The sequence below is a fragment of the Poromitra crassiceps genome (genome assembly GCF_964638095.1).
Source record: "Poromitra crassiceps genome assembly, chromosome: 2".
Classification (NCBI taxonomy): domain Eukaryota; kingdom Metazoa; phylum Chordata; class Actinopteri; order Beryciformes; family Melamphaidae; genus Poromitra; species Poromitra crassiceps.
In genome coordinates, this window is record NC_139624.1 from 44,253,359 (window position 1) to 44,269,730 (window position 16,372).

At 43.9% G+C, this 16,372-nt stretch overlaps 1 protein-coding gene across 1 annotated transcript in view; it reads left to right on the forward strand.

Annotated features, from left to right (window-relative positions):
- The first annotated feature begins 1,706 nt into the window (after positions 1-1,706).
- The window catches only part of tnpo3 (transportin 3), a 43,208-nt gene continuing 28,542 nt past the window's right edge, over positions 1,707-16,372 (forward strand). The window contains exons 1-5 of the mRNA XM_083632391.1: positions 1,707-1,929; positions 7,656-7,856; positions 13,774-13,847; positions 15,313-15,469; positions 15,910-16,053. Coding sequence (XP_083488517.1) covers positions 1,810-1,929; positions 7,656-7,856; positions 13,774-13,847; positions 15,313-15,469; positions 15,910-16,053 — 696 coding nt within the window. The 5' untranslated portion in view covers positions 1,707-1,809. The remainder of the gene's footprint in view (positions 1,930-7,655; positions 7,857-13,773; positions 13,848-15,312; positions 15,470-15,909; positions 16,054-16,372) is intronic.

The following is a 16,372-nucleotide window of genomic DNA, read 5'->3' on the forward strand; positions in this document are numbered from 1 at the left end:
CAGTACAGTACAGTACAATACAGTACAGTACAGTACAATACAGTACAGTACAATACAGTACAATACAGTACAATACAATACAGTACAGTACAGTACAGTACAATACAGTACAACACAGTACAGTACAGTACAGTACAATACAGTACAGTACAGTACAGCACAGTACAATACAGTACAATACAATACAGTACAGTACAGTACAATACAGTACAGTACAGTACAGTACAATACAGTACAGTACAGTACAGTACAATACAGTACAGTACAATACAGTACAATACAGTACAATACAATACAGTACAGTACAGTACAGTACAGTACAATACAGTACAATACAATACAGTACAGTACAGTACAGTACAATACAGTACAGTACAGTACAATACAATACAGTACAGTACAGTACAGTACAATACAGTACAGTACAGTACAGTACAGTACAGTACAATACAGTACAACACAGTACAGTACAGTACAATACAGTACAGTACAGTACAGTACAGTACAGTACAGTACAGTACAGTGGCAATCGGATTCGGGAGGAAAATTAAGCCTCAGATCGGAATAGTCATTCTTATTATGCTCTCTCATCCGAATAAGGTTTGATTTTTGGTTTGTAATTTTGCTTTTATCCTTCTTGTTGGATAGGAGCTTTATAAGTAGACCTATCCTGCAGGATGACAAGTATGACCCACAAAGCGTATCAAACCCAGACAGTCTCACCAACCACTTGGCTGTTCTGCCATCTTGAGGGGAGTGAATGGGGATGACGCCCTAGAGCCCACTCTAGTAGGGCACGAATGATGGGTCCACACGCACCCCCCTTATTTGTTTTTTCTAATCTGGATTTTTGGCATCCATATATAAAGATTTTGATGATCCCAAGATTATCCCCCCCCCCCCCCCTCCAATGTTTTATTACCCCTATCAGACCTGCAGTATTGCTGGCAGGACTGTCTTTCAGAGACTGTGGCATGCTCAAATTTTGAGGTAGGGCAAAGATCGGGCTATCATTTGAAACTAGACAACCCTACTGGACCCCAGTCTGTCTCCCCACCCCACTTTTTTGAGAACCATCACTGCACAGAGATAATGTATTAAAAAACAGGTACATCTATAATATAAACATAAAAAGCCTATAATATAATAATAGATGGCTGATGGCTCAATTTCCTAACTGGGATTATTAAATTTCCATGGTGTCTTTATGTGCAATCTGACAAAATTCTTGCTTGTACTTTTCTGACATCTAGTGGTAAATTGATACAAATACAGGACGGCTGTGTTAACATGGAAATGATAGCTACATGTTGTTAGGCCTAACATCTTTCTTGGGGCTACAATACATACAACGTAAACGCAAATACCGGACACTGCCCGGGAAGAGCATGTTAAGGCCTAACTGTTATGGGTTGTGTCATGCACAGAGGATGGCACATCATGGCAGTAATAAGCAGGGGGAATCAATTCTAACTCTCAGTTGAGATTGGATTGAAATGAAGTGCTTTTTATTGAAATACCGACATTAGCAAAACCCAAAAGATTCAAATAGCATTCCAAGTTTGACTGGGTGAAGTTGGGCGGGTGGGCGTGACGCCATACGACAGAGCGGAACGTTCAGGGCTAGGTAGGTGGTTCCTGCCTATGTTTCTTCGCGGAACAGAATACTAGTTGCACGCGGGAAACCTGTGCGAGATGGCGGTCGACATAAGGACCGACTAGAAATCTATCCGGCTCAAATACATCTCACGTTACTGTCGGTAGCATATTATCACCTCATCGTTTACATTGACGAATCTGACCTGCGCTATGGAAGGGGGCAAACCTACATTGACACTTGTTTACCAGGCTGTTCAGGCTCTGTACCACGACCCGGACCCCGCCGGCAAAGAGCGAGCCTCGCAGTGGCTCGGGGAGCTGCAGAGATCGGTAAGAAAATGGGAGAGGTGGGAGGACTGCAATGGGCCCTGCTACTTCGTGGGGGAAATAAGTCACCGATGGGGATATATGGGCGTTCCAGACCAAGCCATACTTTAGCACTGCATCTACATAGCTAAGCATAAACACACGTGAAGTGCGCAGTCAGAAAAGGGGTTGCAAATCGCCTGTATTATAAGCTAGCTCACTCGGCGAATGAATGGATCAAAACATAACATGCTAGGCTAGGGGTTGACTTACAGTGCTGTTAGCTCTATTTGGCTACATCATTAACTGGTGGCTATCTACTAAGTTGACGAGATAGACACCAACGGCACATATCTATTAGTTATGCTCATTTTCTATGTATCAGGCCAATGTGTCTCTTCCACCCGGAGAATTAGCATTTGACCCGGGCTCAGGGGATTTCAGCCAGGGCCTGGGCAACTGGAGCTAGCTTAAGATAGCTTAGCTAAATCAACTGCTACAGTGAAGCATAACGTTATAGCTTTGCCGTTTTGCGTAATTCCCACGTGAATATGTATAACCTGGCTAACGTTATCTCCAATTCCTGCCGTTCTCTATTGTATGGATTTTATCGTTAGTTTAAAATCCTGGGAGTTTGATGTTGCCTTTCTTCTCGACAAAGCTACATAACAGCTACCTGGTAACGTTAGCACATATAAGACCTTACATGAAGCAACAGTTTTCTGATATTTTGGCATGGCGTTAGATGATTCAAGAAGCAACACTTTATTTTAACACAATCTTAACTTTTATACTCGATTTCTGCTTCCACCACGGTGTATTTTGGTGGAAGGAGATTGTGGTAATAACATTCGAACCAGTGTTAAAAGTAGACATTTTATTAAAATAAGTGCTGCTTTGTGTACTGGGTGTCTGCCAAACTGTGCCAAACGTTAGACTAGAGGTGCAGTTTTTCTTCTTTGTATTTCTTGTTTCAGTCATGTGTCTTGTCTTGGTCTTGTAACATGGTCATGTCTTATGTGGTTTTGGACGGATATCTTTAAAACCAATACACATATATATCTGTGTCCTTTTCTGCATTTTCTGGCCAAGTATGAGTGAGCTTGGTTGACCCGTTTAATTTCTGTATTTGCGTGCTTACTCCCAGCTTGTTGTCAAATCGGGTACAACTTGCTCAGCACATTCTGCATGCTGGATCCATGATGCACTGCAGTTGTTGCACTAGTAACGACTAAACTGTTCAAAAAGTCACACAGGAAGAACTCTAACCTGGTCATTACTCAGTATTTGCCGATGATGAAATGACGATTGCCTCATACACTCCTTCCTTGAAGACATGGGCATCCTGCACCTTGTGTCTGCTTCTATTTCTGGCATTCAGAGAGCTAATTTGGGAGAAAGTCTTTTGACTGACTGCATGTAATGTGTGCGCTGCCAATCAGCATTTGCAAGTTTTTTGCTCCAGCTGCATGGCTTTGCCATATGAGCTCCCAGACCCAGGCACACTTTTGTACCCATTGTTCTGTCTTGCTATTTTTTCTGCGGTTTTTGTATATAAAAAGGTACTTTTTATTTTGGCACACTTCCCATCCTTTGCTCATGGGAGGTTAAGGTTTTCCTGCTTTGATCACATTCCACATGGGACACTGTGCAACACGTGTCATTCCAGAAGATTGTTATTGTGGACCAGGCAACATGTATTCTAACCAGAACTTCTTAAATTATTTTTCTTTCTTTCCATTCTCGCTTTGTTCCCCCCGCGCATGCACACACACAGACCACGTGCAGCAGTAACTAGCTATTTCATTATCCAGTGACTGCTCTTTTTGTACGTGCTTTTGTAGTTATGGTGGGGACAGACTCACCATGTCCCTACACTCGTATTTTGAGTGTATCGTTAATTCATTTGCTAAAAAATGAGACAAAACACACAATAAACAAAGTTAAAGATGAATTTGACTCATAGCATTATTATTATTATATGCCGCAATAATACCGTTATCAGGATTTATTTTGACCACGATAATTGAGGAGTGAAAATCTGATATTGTGACAGCCCTACTTGGTATACATTTCAATCTAGCTAAAAGCAAAGAAAATTGCAGTGCATTGTTTGAAGAGTAGGAAGTGAAATGCGTGTGCATTTTCTTTTCAAAATCACCTGTCAAATCCCACTTTAACCCCTGTGCACGCAAATATTTCTGATGAGTAAGGGTGAGAGAAATGTTGGCAATCTGGCTTTTAGGTATTTTGCAGATTTTTTTTGTATGGCCCCTTTTCACAGGGGCCATTTTTTGTCGAAAAGGCAGGGTAAACACAGGCGCAAGCAAAACACTAATGAGGGTTTCAAACTTCCATGATTGGAATTTTCAAATCTTTTCCTGTGCCAACAGGTTAAGACCGAGATAATTTCACCAACATTCAGTATTAAAAATGAAAAAAAAAAACAACAAAAAAATTAATAGACCAGCTCAGGGTACTCAAGTAACCCATTTTCAATGGTTTTACATGGAAAAAAGGTTTTTCTGTTTTTTCGTTTTCGTTTTAAATGGCTTTAAATGGAAAAACGAAAAAAAGCTTCACCGCCAATTTTATTTTTTATTTTTTGCTAAATTCATAGCGGGCCACTTAAAAAACGCGGGCCGTAGTTTGGCCACCCCTGATGAACTTACTGTTTCTGCTGCCGTTGGTGCGATCGCTGCAGTCCACTCCAAATAAACTGCCATGCTGTATTATAATCCAGTCCAGCACTTGCCCATGTAGCATACTAGGCTAGTGCTATAGCTTTAAGTTTAGATCAAGATTGGATTCAGTGGATTGACCTCATCTGGGAAAATAATACGAGCATGTCTTCTCTTCCAACGTGTCTTCAGTGGAGACTCCTGTTTGATGTTCTGATGACATCATTGATCATATAAGGAGTGACGCATCCCATCGTTGTTGATGCGTGGCTTTTTGTTTACCATTGCCATGGGTCCTTTCGGGGTCCTTGCGAACAATAGGCAGCTAACATGTGCCTGACGATTTTTTTTTTGTGGACCGGGCTCGCGGCCCGCTACCAAATGTGTTGCGACCCGGTACCGGTCCGCGACCCAGTGTTTGGGGACCACTGGACTAATCTACCGTAGATTTAGACAACTAAAATAGTATGATATTTACTGTAGTCAACTAAACTAGGCTAAAACTAAGACATTTCAGGTGACATATGACTCAAACTAAATGGCATTTTAGTCAAAAGACTGACTAAAACTAAATCAAAATTTGCTGTCAAAGTTAACACTGGTGTGATGCCCCATCTTTGCCACAATACTGTTTTCAACTAATTAGCCATTTAGTGCCATAACATCAGCCAACTTCCGTCTTTCACTCAGCAGTGCCACTAGTCTAAACTAGAAGGCAGACCGCTCCGCCAAGGTTCAAGCTTGTTTGTGAGTCGGCTCCGATTCCGCTCCCAGATGTAATGGGTTCCAGTGTTTCCCCTAAGCCCTTTTCCCACATGCGTACCGGAAAATTACCTGTAAGTCAATATCGGACATTTCCCTGAATTTCCCTTCACACCTTAGCGCGCGCATATGGGAATCTAGTCGTCAAATAGCCGGTATGTTGGGGGGAGGGGAGAGCTTATTTGGGGGGTCGGCAAAACTTCACTCAGTCCTCCGTACTTTGCAGCAGCCTGACACAGGACAGACAAAGCGAGAATGGCAGAGGCTTGCAAGGCAAGCTGCCCAACGCTTGTAGCCTATGTATGTAGAGAAAGCAAATGCATGAAGCAAAATGTGTGGAAGTAGTTTGCTTTGATGTGCGCGAATGATTAGATGATGCACTTTGAAGAAGTTGGGATCCGTGTCTGAGAGAAATAGTTGCTGGTTCGATGTTTATCCGTTCACCTGCGTCGCGTTGAAGCACTTTTTACAGACTGGCTTCGTTTGATGTGTCCGGCTTGCCTTCGGAAATCAGCAAGCTGACATACTGCTCTTATTAGGCTATCACAAGATAATTTCGCCAGTTTGCTTTAATGTGCGCGAATGATTAGATTATGTCCGCTGGAACATTAAGCAATGTGTGTAGGCTACACTTCGCCCATGATTGAAGGACCGCTGTCGCGGAAAATGACTGGACCCGTTTCCACTTGCGTCCCCTTAAGAGCATACCGCTCTTCTGACTGGATCGAAACTGGTGAAATGTCGGGGACGACGGGGTCGCGCTTATACCGGCACGGCGCCTTTCCCACATGCAGGCATTACACCACGTTCCGGTCATTTTGCGGTACAAAGCGCATGTGGGAAAAGGGCTCTAGAAACATTTTCAGGCCTGGAGGGATTTCGAAACGTGGCCCGACGGCAACGGTGGGGGCCCTCGCTGGCGACGCTAAACTTTTAGCTAACCTGTTCACATCTATGTTCGCAATGGCATCCCAAGTATCATCATATCATCATACTATTATGGGATGGGATGTGATGCGAACAGTTGTATTATGGGATGTGCGTTTCCCAGGCAACGACAGATGTTGACACGTTTTGGAACAGCGCTGCACACTGGCACAATGCTCCTAAAAGCAAAATGCTTATTGTTTTGAATGATTTGGCATCTTCTATTACTGTCAACACCAGTATTGTTGTATTGTAATAATATGCCATAAAGTTTTATTGAAATTTTTGGGGAGAGCAGGGGGGAAAGATTTATTTTTATTTTTTGCAATTTCTTTTCTGGCCTGGCGGGCCCGCCAGGCCTGTAGAATGGTGGGGGAAACACTGGGTTCTTCCTTGGCCCATGCTACAACCCTCCCAAATGTAATGGTTCTTCCTTGGCCCGTGCTACAACCCCTCCACATGCTACAACTAGGGCTGTCAAAGAATATTCTATATTCGAATATATACTTTGAATATAAAGATTAAAAGAATATTCGAATATGAAAATTAATATTCAAATGTATTATTATTATTATTTTACATTTAACTAGGTAAAAAAAACTGGCCAAGAGGGCAACATAAAAACATACATCATTTGCCTGGTTATTTAAAAACATTACAAGGCTACTACTAGTAGGCTAGTTCTGTATTAGTACTCACTGAATAAATATGGGGGGGGGAAACAATGTTTATGTTGATTTTTTTTTATTTTTTATGTTCAAATAAATATACCAAGTAGTTATATAAGCTCGCAAAAATCTTATGAATATGTTTTGCTTAGAACTGTTATAAGGAATATTCAAATATGATTTTGGGGCAATTTTGACATGCTACAACCCCTCCACCAAGTTTCATGAAAACCAGCCCAGTAGTTTTTCCGTAATCCTACTGACGGCCAAAACATGTTCTAGGGCTGTCTCCAACTCAGAATTCTGTCAGTCGAATCAGATTTGGCTGTTCAATACGAATATTCGACTATTCTATTTTCTCTTGTTCTTTTTTAATAAGACTATCTGGCAATCAGAAAATCAATTGGCATGAGCTTGTTTATAGCCGGAATGGAATGATCCTTGTTTCATAACCACACTTTTCGACTGTGAGATTGGCAGTCGAATCAGGCTCCTTCGAACGAATCATAGAGTCGTCGACTATTTTGGGTCACCCGTAAATTGTTCATACCCATGCAAGACTGTGTAATATACCTATTACCTTATATATCTTATATATTACCTTATGTTACAACTTGGCTACTCTTTCTGCTTTTGATAGTGTGTTTGTTAGAAATCAGTAAATCGGATAGTCATGTCCCCTGTCTGTCCTCTCTGTGTGCCCTCCTCCCAGATGTATGCATGGGAGATATCAGACCAGCTGCTTCAGCTGAAGCAGGATCTGGAGTCCTGCTACTTCGCCGCCCAGACAATGAAGATGAAGATCCAGACATCGTTCTACGAGCTCCCGCCGGACACCCACATCGCCCTGCGCGACTCCCTCCTCTCCCACATACAGAACCTCAAAGACCTCTCGCCCATCATCGTCACTCAGGTAACGCCTCACCCTCGCGTTATTGTCGTCCGGGCACTTCCTGACGGCACTTTGCGTTTAGTAACGGTCGAGTCATGTCAGTGTTCCGTAAGGGACGCATTGACACACCATGCTTGTTGGTGGCTCATGTGGACATCTGATAGCCAGCAGCTCCTCATGCTCGGAAAGCCGAGCATAACAAAACGAACTGAGGGCCAAAGCCAGTCTGGACTGAGGCTCATATTCAGCTCTTTCAAGTTTTTGTTTCTAGTCACTTGAAAAATGGTACAGTACTTTTTTTTTAATACCTGGGCATGTTATCAGTGTGCTTATTAACATTTTGTTATCAGACGTTGAAACACTCACCTAAACCTTTTATGAAAATCAATTCTAAACTTAGTTTATTTTCTTCTTTGTTTTGTTGGAGATAAGGAGGTGTGCTTGTTTTACTGTCACTTGCAAGTTACACCTCACATTTACACTCACACTTTGTGTCTCTGCTGCTTACATGAACAAATGCACATGAGTAATAACAATAAGAACCAGGCAAATTAACGATTGGTATACATTTCCGTGTTCGCACGGTACGTTTTTCAGAGCATAATGTGAACATATCATCGCACTGTACGGCCCTGATCAGGGAATTTTACAGATTGGTCACTTTATTTTCCGACACATAACTCTTTAAAAACAACATTAACAAACCACAAAGGAGTAGCATCTGGAATGGAATCACTCTGAGGTCGTTATGGGAAGTCATGGAACTTGCCATCAGGGCCCTGGTGGGAAGTGAACCCTACTAAAAGTGCCGGGCCGGGCATCATGGTGGTGTGCCATGTAGCCGCGGCACCCTGGGTCTGAACCTTGTCTGAGACCTTTGTCGCATGTTGTCCCCTTTTGGTTGCCGTAGTGAGCCGGGCGTGAGCATGCTTGCCAAACATGCATCTGAAGCTTTCTGTAACGGTGCCGGGGCGCACTACGCTTTGCAGGAGAGACAGAAGCTGTTTTCACACACAAGCCGTTTTCCCACATGCGTACCGGAAAATTACCTGTAAGTCAATATCGGACATTTCCCTTCACACTTCGGCTCTCGCATATGGGAATCTAGCAGCCAAATTGCCTGTATGTTGGGGGGCGGGGCGGCACTGCAGAGCGGGTGGGGAGTGACGTGTCGGCAAAACTCTTGATGGTGAAATAAGTTTGCTTGTTTATCCGTTCACCTGCGTCGCGTTGAAGCACTTTTTACAGACTGGCTTCGTTTGATGTGTCCGGGCTTGCCTTCGCTGTCGGCAACGTAAGCAAAATACTTCCACATTTCGCTTCGTGCATTTGCTTCGTCTGTGTCCCTGTCGGGCTGTGCCTGTGACTGAAGGAGGAGGACTGAACGACTGTGGCCAGAGAGCGAGCAGGCAGCAGAGAGGAGAGATCACAAGATCATTTCGCCAGTTTGCTTTAATGTGCGCGAATGATTAGATTATGCCCGCTGGAACATTAAGCAACGTGTGTACACCTCGCCCATGCCGGCAAATGACTGGACCCGTTCTACACTTGCGCCTGTTATCGCGCATACCGCTCTTTTGACTGGCTCGAAACTGGTGAAATCTCCGCGATGACGGGGTCGCGCTTATACCGGCATGACGACTTTCCCACATGCAGGCATTAGACCACGTTCCGGTCATTTAGCGGTACAAAGCCCATGTGGGAAAACGGCTATACAGACAGGGAAATTACCGTAAATTCCGGACTATAAGACGCACCGGTCTATAAGCCGCACCTTCAAAGGTGACTATTTTTTTCTTCTATAAGCCGCACCGGTCTATAAGCCGCGGGTGTTTTGATGTTTAATTACCATATGTAAGGCTTCGTGCACAGAGGGGATTGTCGGGAATGGATGGCTGTTTGGGGAAGCTCCCATTTATTAACATTTCAACAAAACAAAAGTCAGGTCACTAATCCCCAGACAAAATCACACATTGTGGTATTTTTTGTTTTTTTTACAGTGCACACAGTGTCCGCGGTGTGGTGAAAAGAGGGCAAGAGAGGAAATTAAAACAGAAGTGGATTTATAGTTAGAAAGAGTGCTAAAGAAGAGAGAATTCCGTTTTTTATTTTTTTATTTTAGTTACTCACAGTACTATTGACCAGTCCAACTCAAAAGATATTCGGCAGTTTCACTTTGAGCTCTTGTTCCGCCGCTGGGCACACAGTGTCCGCGGTGTGGTGAAAAGAGGGCAAGAGAGGAAATTAAAACAGAAGTGGATTTATAGTTAGAAAGAGTGCTAAAGATAGTCCGGTCTGGTTATGACGAGTCTCGCTGGGTACAGTACGCCAAAGCGATATCCATTGACTCGATGATGCTGTTGTATGTTGCGCGTTTCTGTTGCACCAACGCGGAGAGGTCCTGCGGGACGAAAAAGCGCGTACCCTCCCAGGTGAGGGGCTTCTTCCCCGCAGCCTGGAGGATGAGTTGACGGTCGGGCCAGCGGAGTAGGCAGATGAAGATGGCCCTCGGTGGCAGGCCGGGGTCTGGACGTGGCCGAGGCGCCCGGTGTGCCCTGTCCACCTCTGGTGGTTTCTCGCCTTCCTTCAGGTCCAGGATGTAACACAGGATTTTGCCACAAAAGCGTCCATGTCACCAATCTCAGCTCCTCTTTTACATTGATCAGGCGAATGTTATTTCTTTTACTCCTGCTGATTAAGTCATCAACCTGCGTGTGCAGGGTTTCGATTTTGCATTTTATCCATTTTCGGACTCACTGTGTTGTTTTTGTCCTCCAGTGCGCGGATGCGCTTTTCCGCATTATAAACTCTGTTCACGGTTGCCTTAGTTTCTTTAGTGAGTGAGTGGATGGACTTCTGCACGTTTTCAAACTTGTTTTCAAGCTGCTCAAAACCTCTGAGCGATGTCGGACTTAATCGATAGTGTTTCACGGAGTAAAAGTTTAGCCCAAGCGTGTATCTCCAGCCTCCAGCAGGTGAGTCATTTCCTCATTCATGGCGTGATTGCTTCGTCTTTTTCTTTCTGCTTACCTGTGTTGTGTTATGTTATGTTATGTTATGTTGTTAAAAGAGGGCAAGAGAGGAAATTAAAACAGAAGTGGATTTATAGTTAGAAAGAGTGCTAAAAAAGAGAGATATTTTTTTTTTTTTGGAAAAAATCCATAGATAAGACGCACCGTTATATAAGCCGCAGGGGGCAAAAAAGGCCAAAAAACGGGAAAAAAGCCGCGGCTTATAGTCCGGAATTTACGGTACCTGTAAATCAAGACTGGCTATTTCCCGGAATTTCCCTTCACACCTGAGGGACCACATGTGTGAAAATAGCCGTCAAAGAAGCTGTATTTTGGGGGGCGGCACTGCAGAGCTTTTAAAATTAGTTTCTGCTGGTTTTATTAGACTATTTCCGACACCTGCAGTAAGATAATTCATTTGAGAATTGTGAGCGTGAGTATGGGTTTTTTCCCTCCGTATTTCCCCTTTCTGCAATGCGTGCAGCTCCTATCATAGCCTATCCGAGGAATGTTTTTGTTTAGATGGCTGGAGGATTCAACTTGTCTTCTCGTTTTGTTAATGTGTTTTTTTCTGCTTGTAGATGTAAAAATAAACGCTTTCTAATGAAAAAAAATCAAGCATTTGTTGTGGTAATGGTTTAATGGGGCACAGACAGTCAAATAGCGCATTTTAATCTTCTCGGTTAACCGACCAATTGTCGGCTAATGAGGGTCTGTTGTCGGTCAAGAAAAATTATGATTTTCGACATCCCTAATCAGAACCATCAAACCCGCCTCCACTGAATAGCCGTCTCAGCTCTCTCAGCCCTGATAGCCCACTCAGCCCTGATAGCCCACTCCGCGCTGACTCCAATCCACCTCAATCATGCTCTCAACACAACATATGTCCCCTATCGCGGCATACCACTCTTATCACAAGGTTACAAGTGGTGAAATGTCCGCGATGACGGCGGCGTGCTTATACCGGAAAACAACTTTCACACATGAAGGCATTACACCGCTTTCTGGTCATTTCCCGGTATAAAGCGCATGTGTGAAAACGGCTAGAGAGAGACATGAAATGAAGAAGTCAGTCCACTGAGCAGCAGCCAGTGTGTTGACCATGTTTCTCCACCCATGTGGTAAAACTTTGATTGTAACAGTTCATTTTTTGTCATTTCAATAAGTGTTGTTTTTGAGAGAGGAAGCAGCCAAAAGTAGGCAACAGATGCCACCACAAACAATCTCTGCTGCCACAATGGTGGAACGAGCTCCCTCCTTTTGTCAGGACAGCTGGATCACTGCCCATCTTTAGGCTGAGACTAAAAACACACCTTTTCAGGCTTCACCTGTGGCCGTCTTGAACTAACATCCTCCTCCTCCAGCTTCTTCTTCTTCTAATGCTACTTATTCCTTCTTAGGCCGAATTCAGATACAATCCGTCGACTCGAGACGTATAGTAGTCCGGCTGTAGTACATTGGGGTGGGTGGATCTCACCTCACCCCACCTTTCTGCCTTCTCCCCCGCGAACCAGGAAAAGACGAGTGCTGAGACAGGCAGACTTTCATTGACAAACTAACCACTAACCAGAGGATTTTTATTGTGAAGAGAACAGATATACAGCTGCGATTTTTTGAGAGAGAAGAGAAGAGTGAAACACAGCAAAGCTGTGTGTGTGTGGGGGGGTGGGGGCAAGCCTAGATTGGCCAGCGGAGCGTGAGGTAGGGCTGCATCTAGGGATCCAGCGGTATACCGTTTGAAGGTATACCGCGGTTTGAAAAAGTCACGGTATCAAAACCACTAAGATTTGCCGTCATACCTTCCCCACGGTATCAGCTGTTTCCCCAAAACAAAGTGCCCAGGTCGCTTATAGAGTGCAGCTTACGTGGTCCCTCCCCCTGGCTGCATGCCTACCTAGACTAGAGCACAGTAGAGAGGAGCTGTCCCTGACTGTATTTACAACCGTGTGTGTGATAATGGCTGAAGCAGGAGAACGCAAGGACCCCCCTGAACTTTCCCCCATTTAAAAAGATGACGTCGGCTGTATGGGAATATTTCGGCTATTGTAAAAACACAAATGGTCCGCGATACCGTGAAACCGTGGTATTTTTGTCCAAGGATATCATGCCGTCAAAAACTCATACCACTGCATCCCCCAAAAGTTGGGTCACCCTGAGCTCTCTCGCCATATGACCTCTGCATGTTTTTCACGCATACCCCTGCGTCGCCCACTGCCGGAGCCTGGTTATCTGTCGCCTTTTTAACTATGCATGACTTTGCATAGTTAAAACTACTTTTGACAAATGCGACTGTATTTCCTTTAAAAAAGTCTTAGCTGACAGACTGCGTTGCACAGCTGATTCCACTGCTGTTGACAAAATGTACTATTTAAGTCGCTTTGGAAAGTTTGGATAAAAGCGTCTGCTAAATGGTGTGGTGTAATGTAATGTAAAGTCTTACCAGGGCTGAGAACTGAAATGCCTTTTTACATTCAGTAAAAACAGGTTTTGTGATTCTCATTCATGTGCTGATATGGTCGTTGGTTTCAGAGTGACACTGCAGTACTGCAAATAATGGCTTTTCATTGTCACTTTGAAAGTCACACCATTTCTCACCTATCGCTGTACAATGTCACATGACCATCACTTGGTTGCAGCACTGACCATAATGAGCATCGGTGTATGCGGGAAGCTCGCGCGCAGTCTACAGATCAATCCGCTACTACGGTGCCTGGCTTGACTATCTAAAGCTTTATTCACTTCCTGCTTTCGTCTCTCTCTCAGCTGTGCTATCTGAGAAGAAGGCGAGACAGTGTGCTTCTTTATTCTATCCAATAAAGCAGAAATGCCATCACAATCATTTAGGCAACTATTAGGCAACTGTGGTTGTTGTTTCATACCCCTGTTCCTCTTTTTTGTGCAGTATCTAATCCCCCTCTCTCCCCCAGCTGGCTCTTGCCATTGCAGATCTCGCCCTTCAGATGGCCTCGTGGAAGGGATGCGTTCACACCCTCATTGAAAAGTAAGACACCCCCCTCTGTCTTTTTAAGAGTCAAGTCAATATCGCATCATGACTCCATCTTTCTCCCCTCTGCCAACTTCACTTTGTGAATTGGTGCATTCTGCCTTTCATATGCTGAGCTGACAACAACTGATTGTGTTGCGCATATTTGCATATGTACACACATGCATAGACACACAAGTGAAAAGGCCGGATATGGGCGTGTGTCCATTTGCAGCTTGTTTTTCTGGTGAGGTCAGCCTTTGCAGCTGAAAAGTCGTTCAACACTGGTTGCTCGTTCATAGCACCGCCCTCCATTGTTAAGCAGTTGAAGATGGTTTTGGGGGGATTGGGCGTTTCTGGATGAGGAGTGATTTCATGTGAAAATGTGAAATGAAAAAAAATTGTGCTTGAAAAAGTGCTTGAAAGTCCTTGAATTTCATTTTGTAATGTCTGTAACCCTGTAACCGTAATAACCAGGTTATGATGACCACTGCAATAACCGTAATAACCAGGTTCAGTGTTTCCCCTACCATTCTACAGGCCTGGTGGGCGCTCCAGGCCAAGACACCCCCGCCAGGCATATTATTACAATACAACAATACTTGTGTTGACAGTAATAGATGATGCCAAATCATTAAAAATAAACATTTTGCTTTTAGGAGCATTGTGCCAGTGTACAGCGCTGTTCCAAAACGTGTCAATTTGTGTCGTTGCCTGGGAAAGGCACATCCCATAATACAACTGTTTGCATCGCGTCCCATAATAGTATGATGATACTTGGGATGCATTGCGAACATAGATGCGAACAGGTTAGCTAAAAGTTTAGCCTGGCCAGCGAGGGCCCCCACCATTGCGGTCGGGGTACGTTTCGAAATCCACCCAGGCCTGAAAAAATTTCTAGGGGTTATGAGGACCACTGCAATAACCGTAATAACCGAGGTTATGATGACCACTGCAATAACCAGGTTATTGGTTTGGGTTAGCACTGCAATAACCTTAATAACCAGGGTTCCCTTGAAATCCTAAATCAAGGCATTACAGTTTTTGAAGATGTCATGCGTCTTTGAAAGTGCTTGAATTTAGGGGTTTTCCTGCATAGAGAATGACCATGGGCCATGAACATTCGCAGTTGGAACTAACACACAGCACACAGCTGAGAAATGTTCACACATTCAAGCCTCTCTTTAATTGTCTGAGAGCTTCTGCTAGTTTTCATTATACAAATGATGTGTTGTAACAGTAATTAACCTTGGTCCATGTCTCAAACTGCCGTGTTCGGTCCTTGCATTTGGGGAACTCGGTATTGAAAGTCCTTGAAAAGTCCTTGAATTTGATGTTGAAGGTGTGGGAACCCTAAATGACAGACACTAATTGCACATTTCCAGCTGTTATGGTATAGCCATGTTTCAATCTTCCCATATACGGACTGTCACTGAGTTTATTCTTCACCTTCTTGTCTTTCTTGTCTGTCTGGCCTACCCAGGTACAACGATGACATCAGCTCCATGCCGTTCCTGATCGAGATCCTGACGGTGTTGCCGGAGGAAGTCCACAGCCGCTCGTTACGCATCGGAGCCAACCGCAGGACGGAGATAATTGAGGACCTGGCCTACTATTCCAGCACTGTGGTCACACTACTGGTGAGACATCTCCTCTCCCACCCCTTCTCCTACTATTCCAGCACTGTTGTCACACTATTGGTCAGACATCTCCTCTCCCACCGCTTCTCCTGCTATTCCAGCACTGTTGTCACACTACTGGTGAGAAGCATCCTCTCCCATCCCTTCTCCTGTCACCGTTCTCCTTCACTCACTGCCGGCTTTCTATTCTATCAACCTACGCTGTAAAGGCCTAGAACAGTTAAATGAAGCCTTTTAACTTAAGTCTTAAATACATTTTGAAGGTCTTAAAAAGTTGTGGTGTAAATTTTAACTTTTGCAGAATTGGCCGTAAATTTAATTCTAAATGCTGTTTAAAATACCCTTTTAAAAAGTCTTAAAGGAAACTTGTATAGCAACGGCTGCTGTTTAGTCCATTTAAAGTGTACTGACGGGTTGTGTTTGTGTGTGTCTTCCTCCAGACGACATGCGTGGAGAAGACGGGTAACGATGAGAAGATGCTGATCAAGGTGTTTCGCTGTCTGGGCAGTTGGTTCAACCTGGGCGTGCTGGACAGCAACTTCATGGCCAGCAACCAGCTGCTCATGGTCCTCTTCCAAGTGCTGGTTAGTCTCACACTTCCTTCTACACTCATCCTCACAAGTTTTTATAGGGTATTGTAATTGGGAATAATGGTGGTAGTTCTTACGTTTTAGTATTTTTCCTGAAAGATAGCTTGAAAGTGCTTGAATAAAAAAAAATTGAAATCTTGAAAAAATCTTGAAAATGCTTGAATCTATAAAGAGGTCTTTAAAAGTGCTGGAATTTAGCCCACCGGAATCTCTGAGTTTGAGCCCCGTGTACTCCGTCATCTCAAAATTGCTGGGCCAAGCTTGATACACTTTCTTCCTATCCATAGTATCACTCTCCGCACTATGCTTTGTC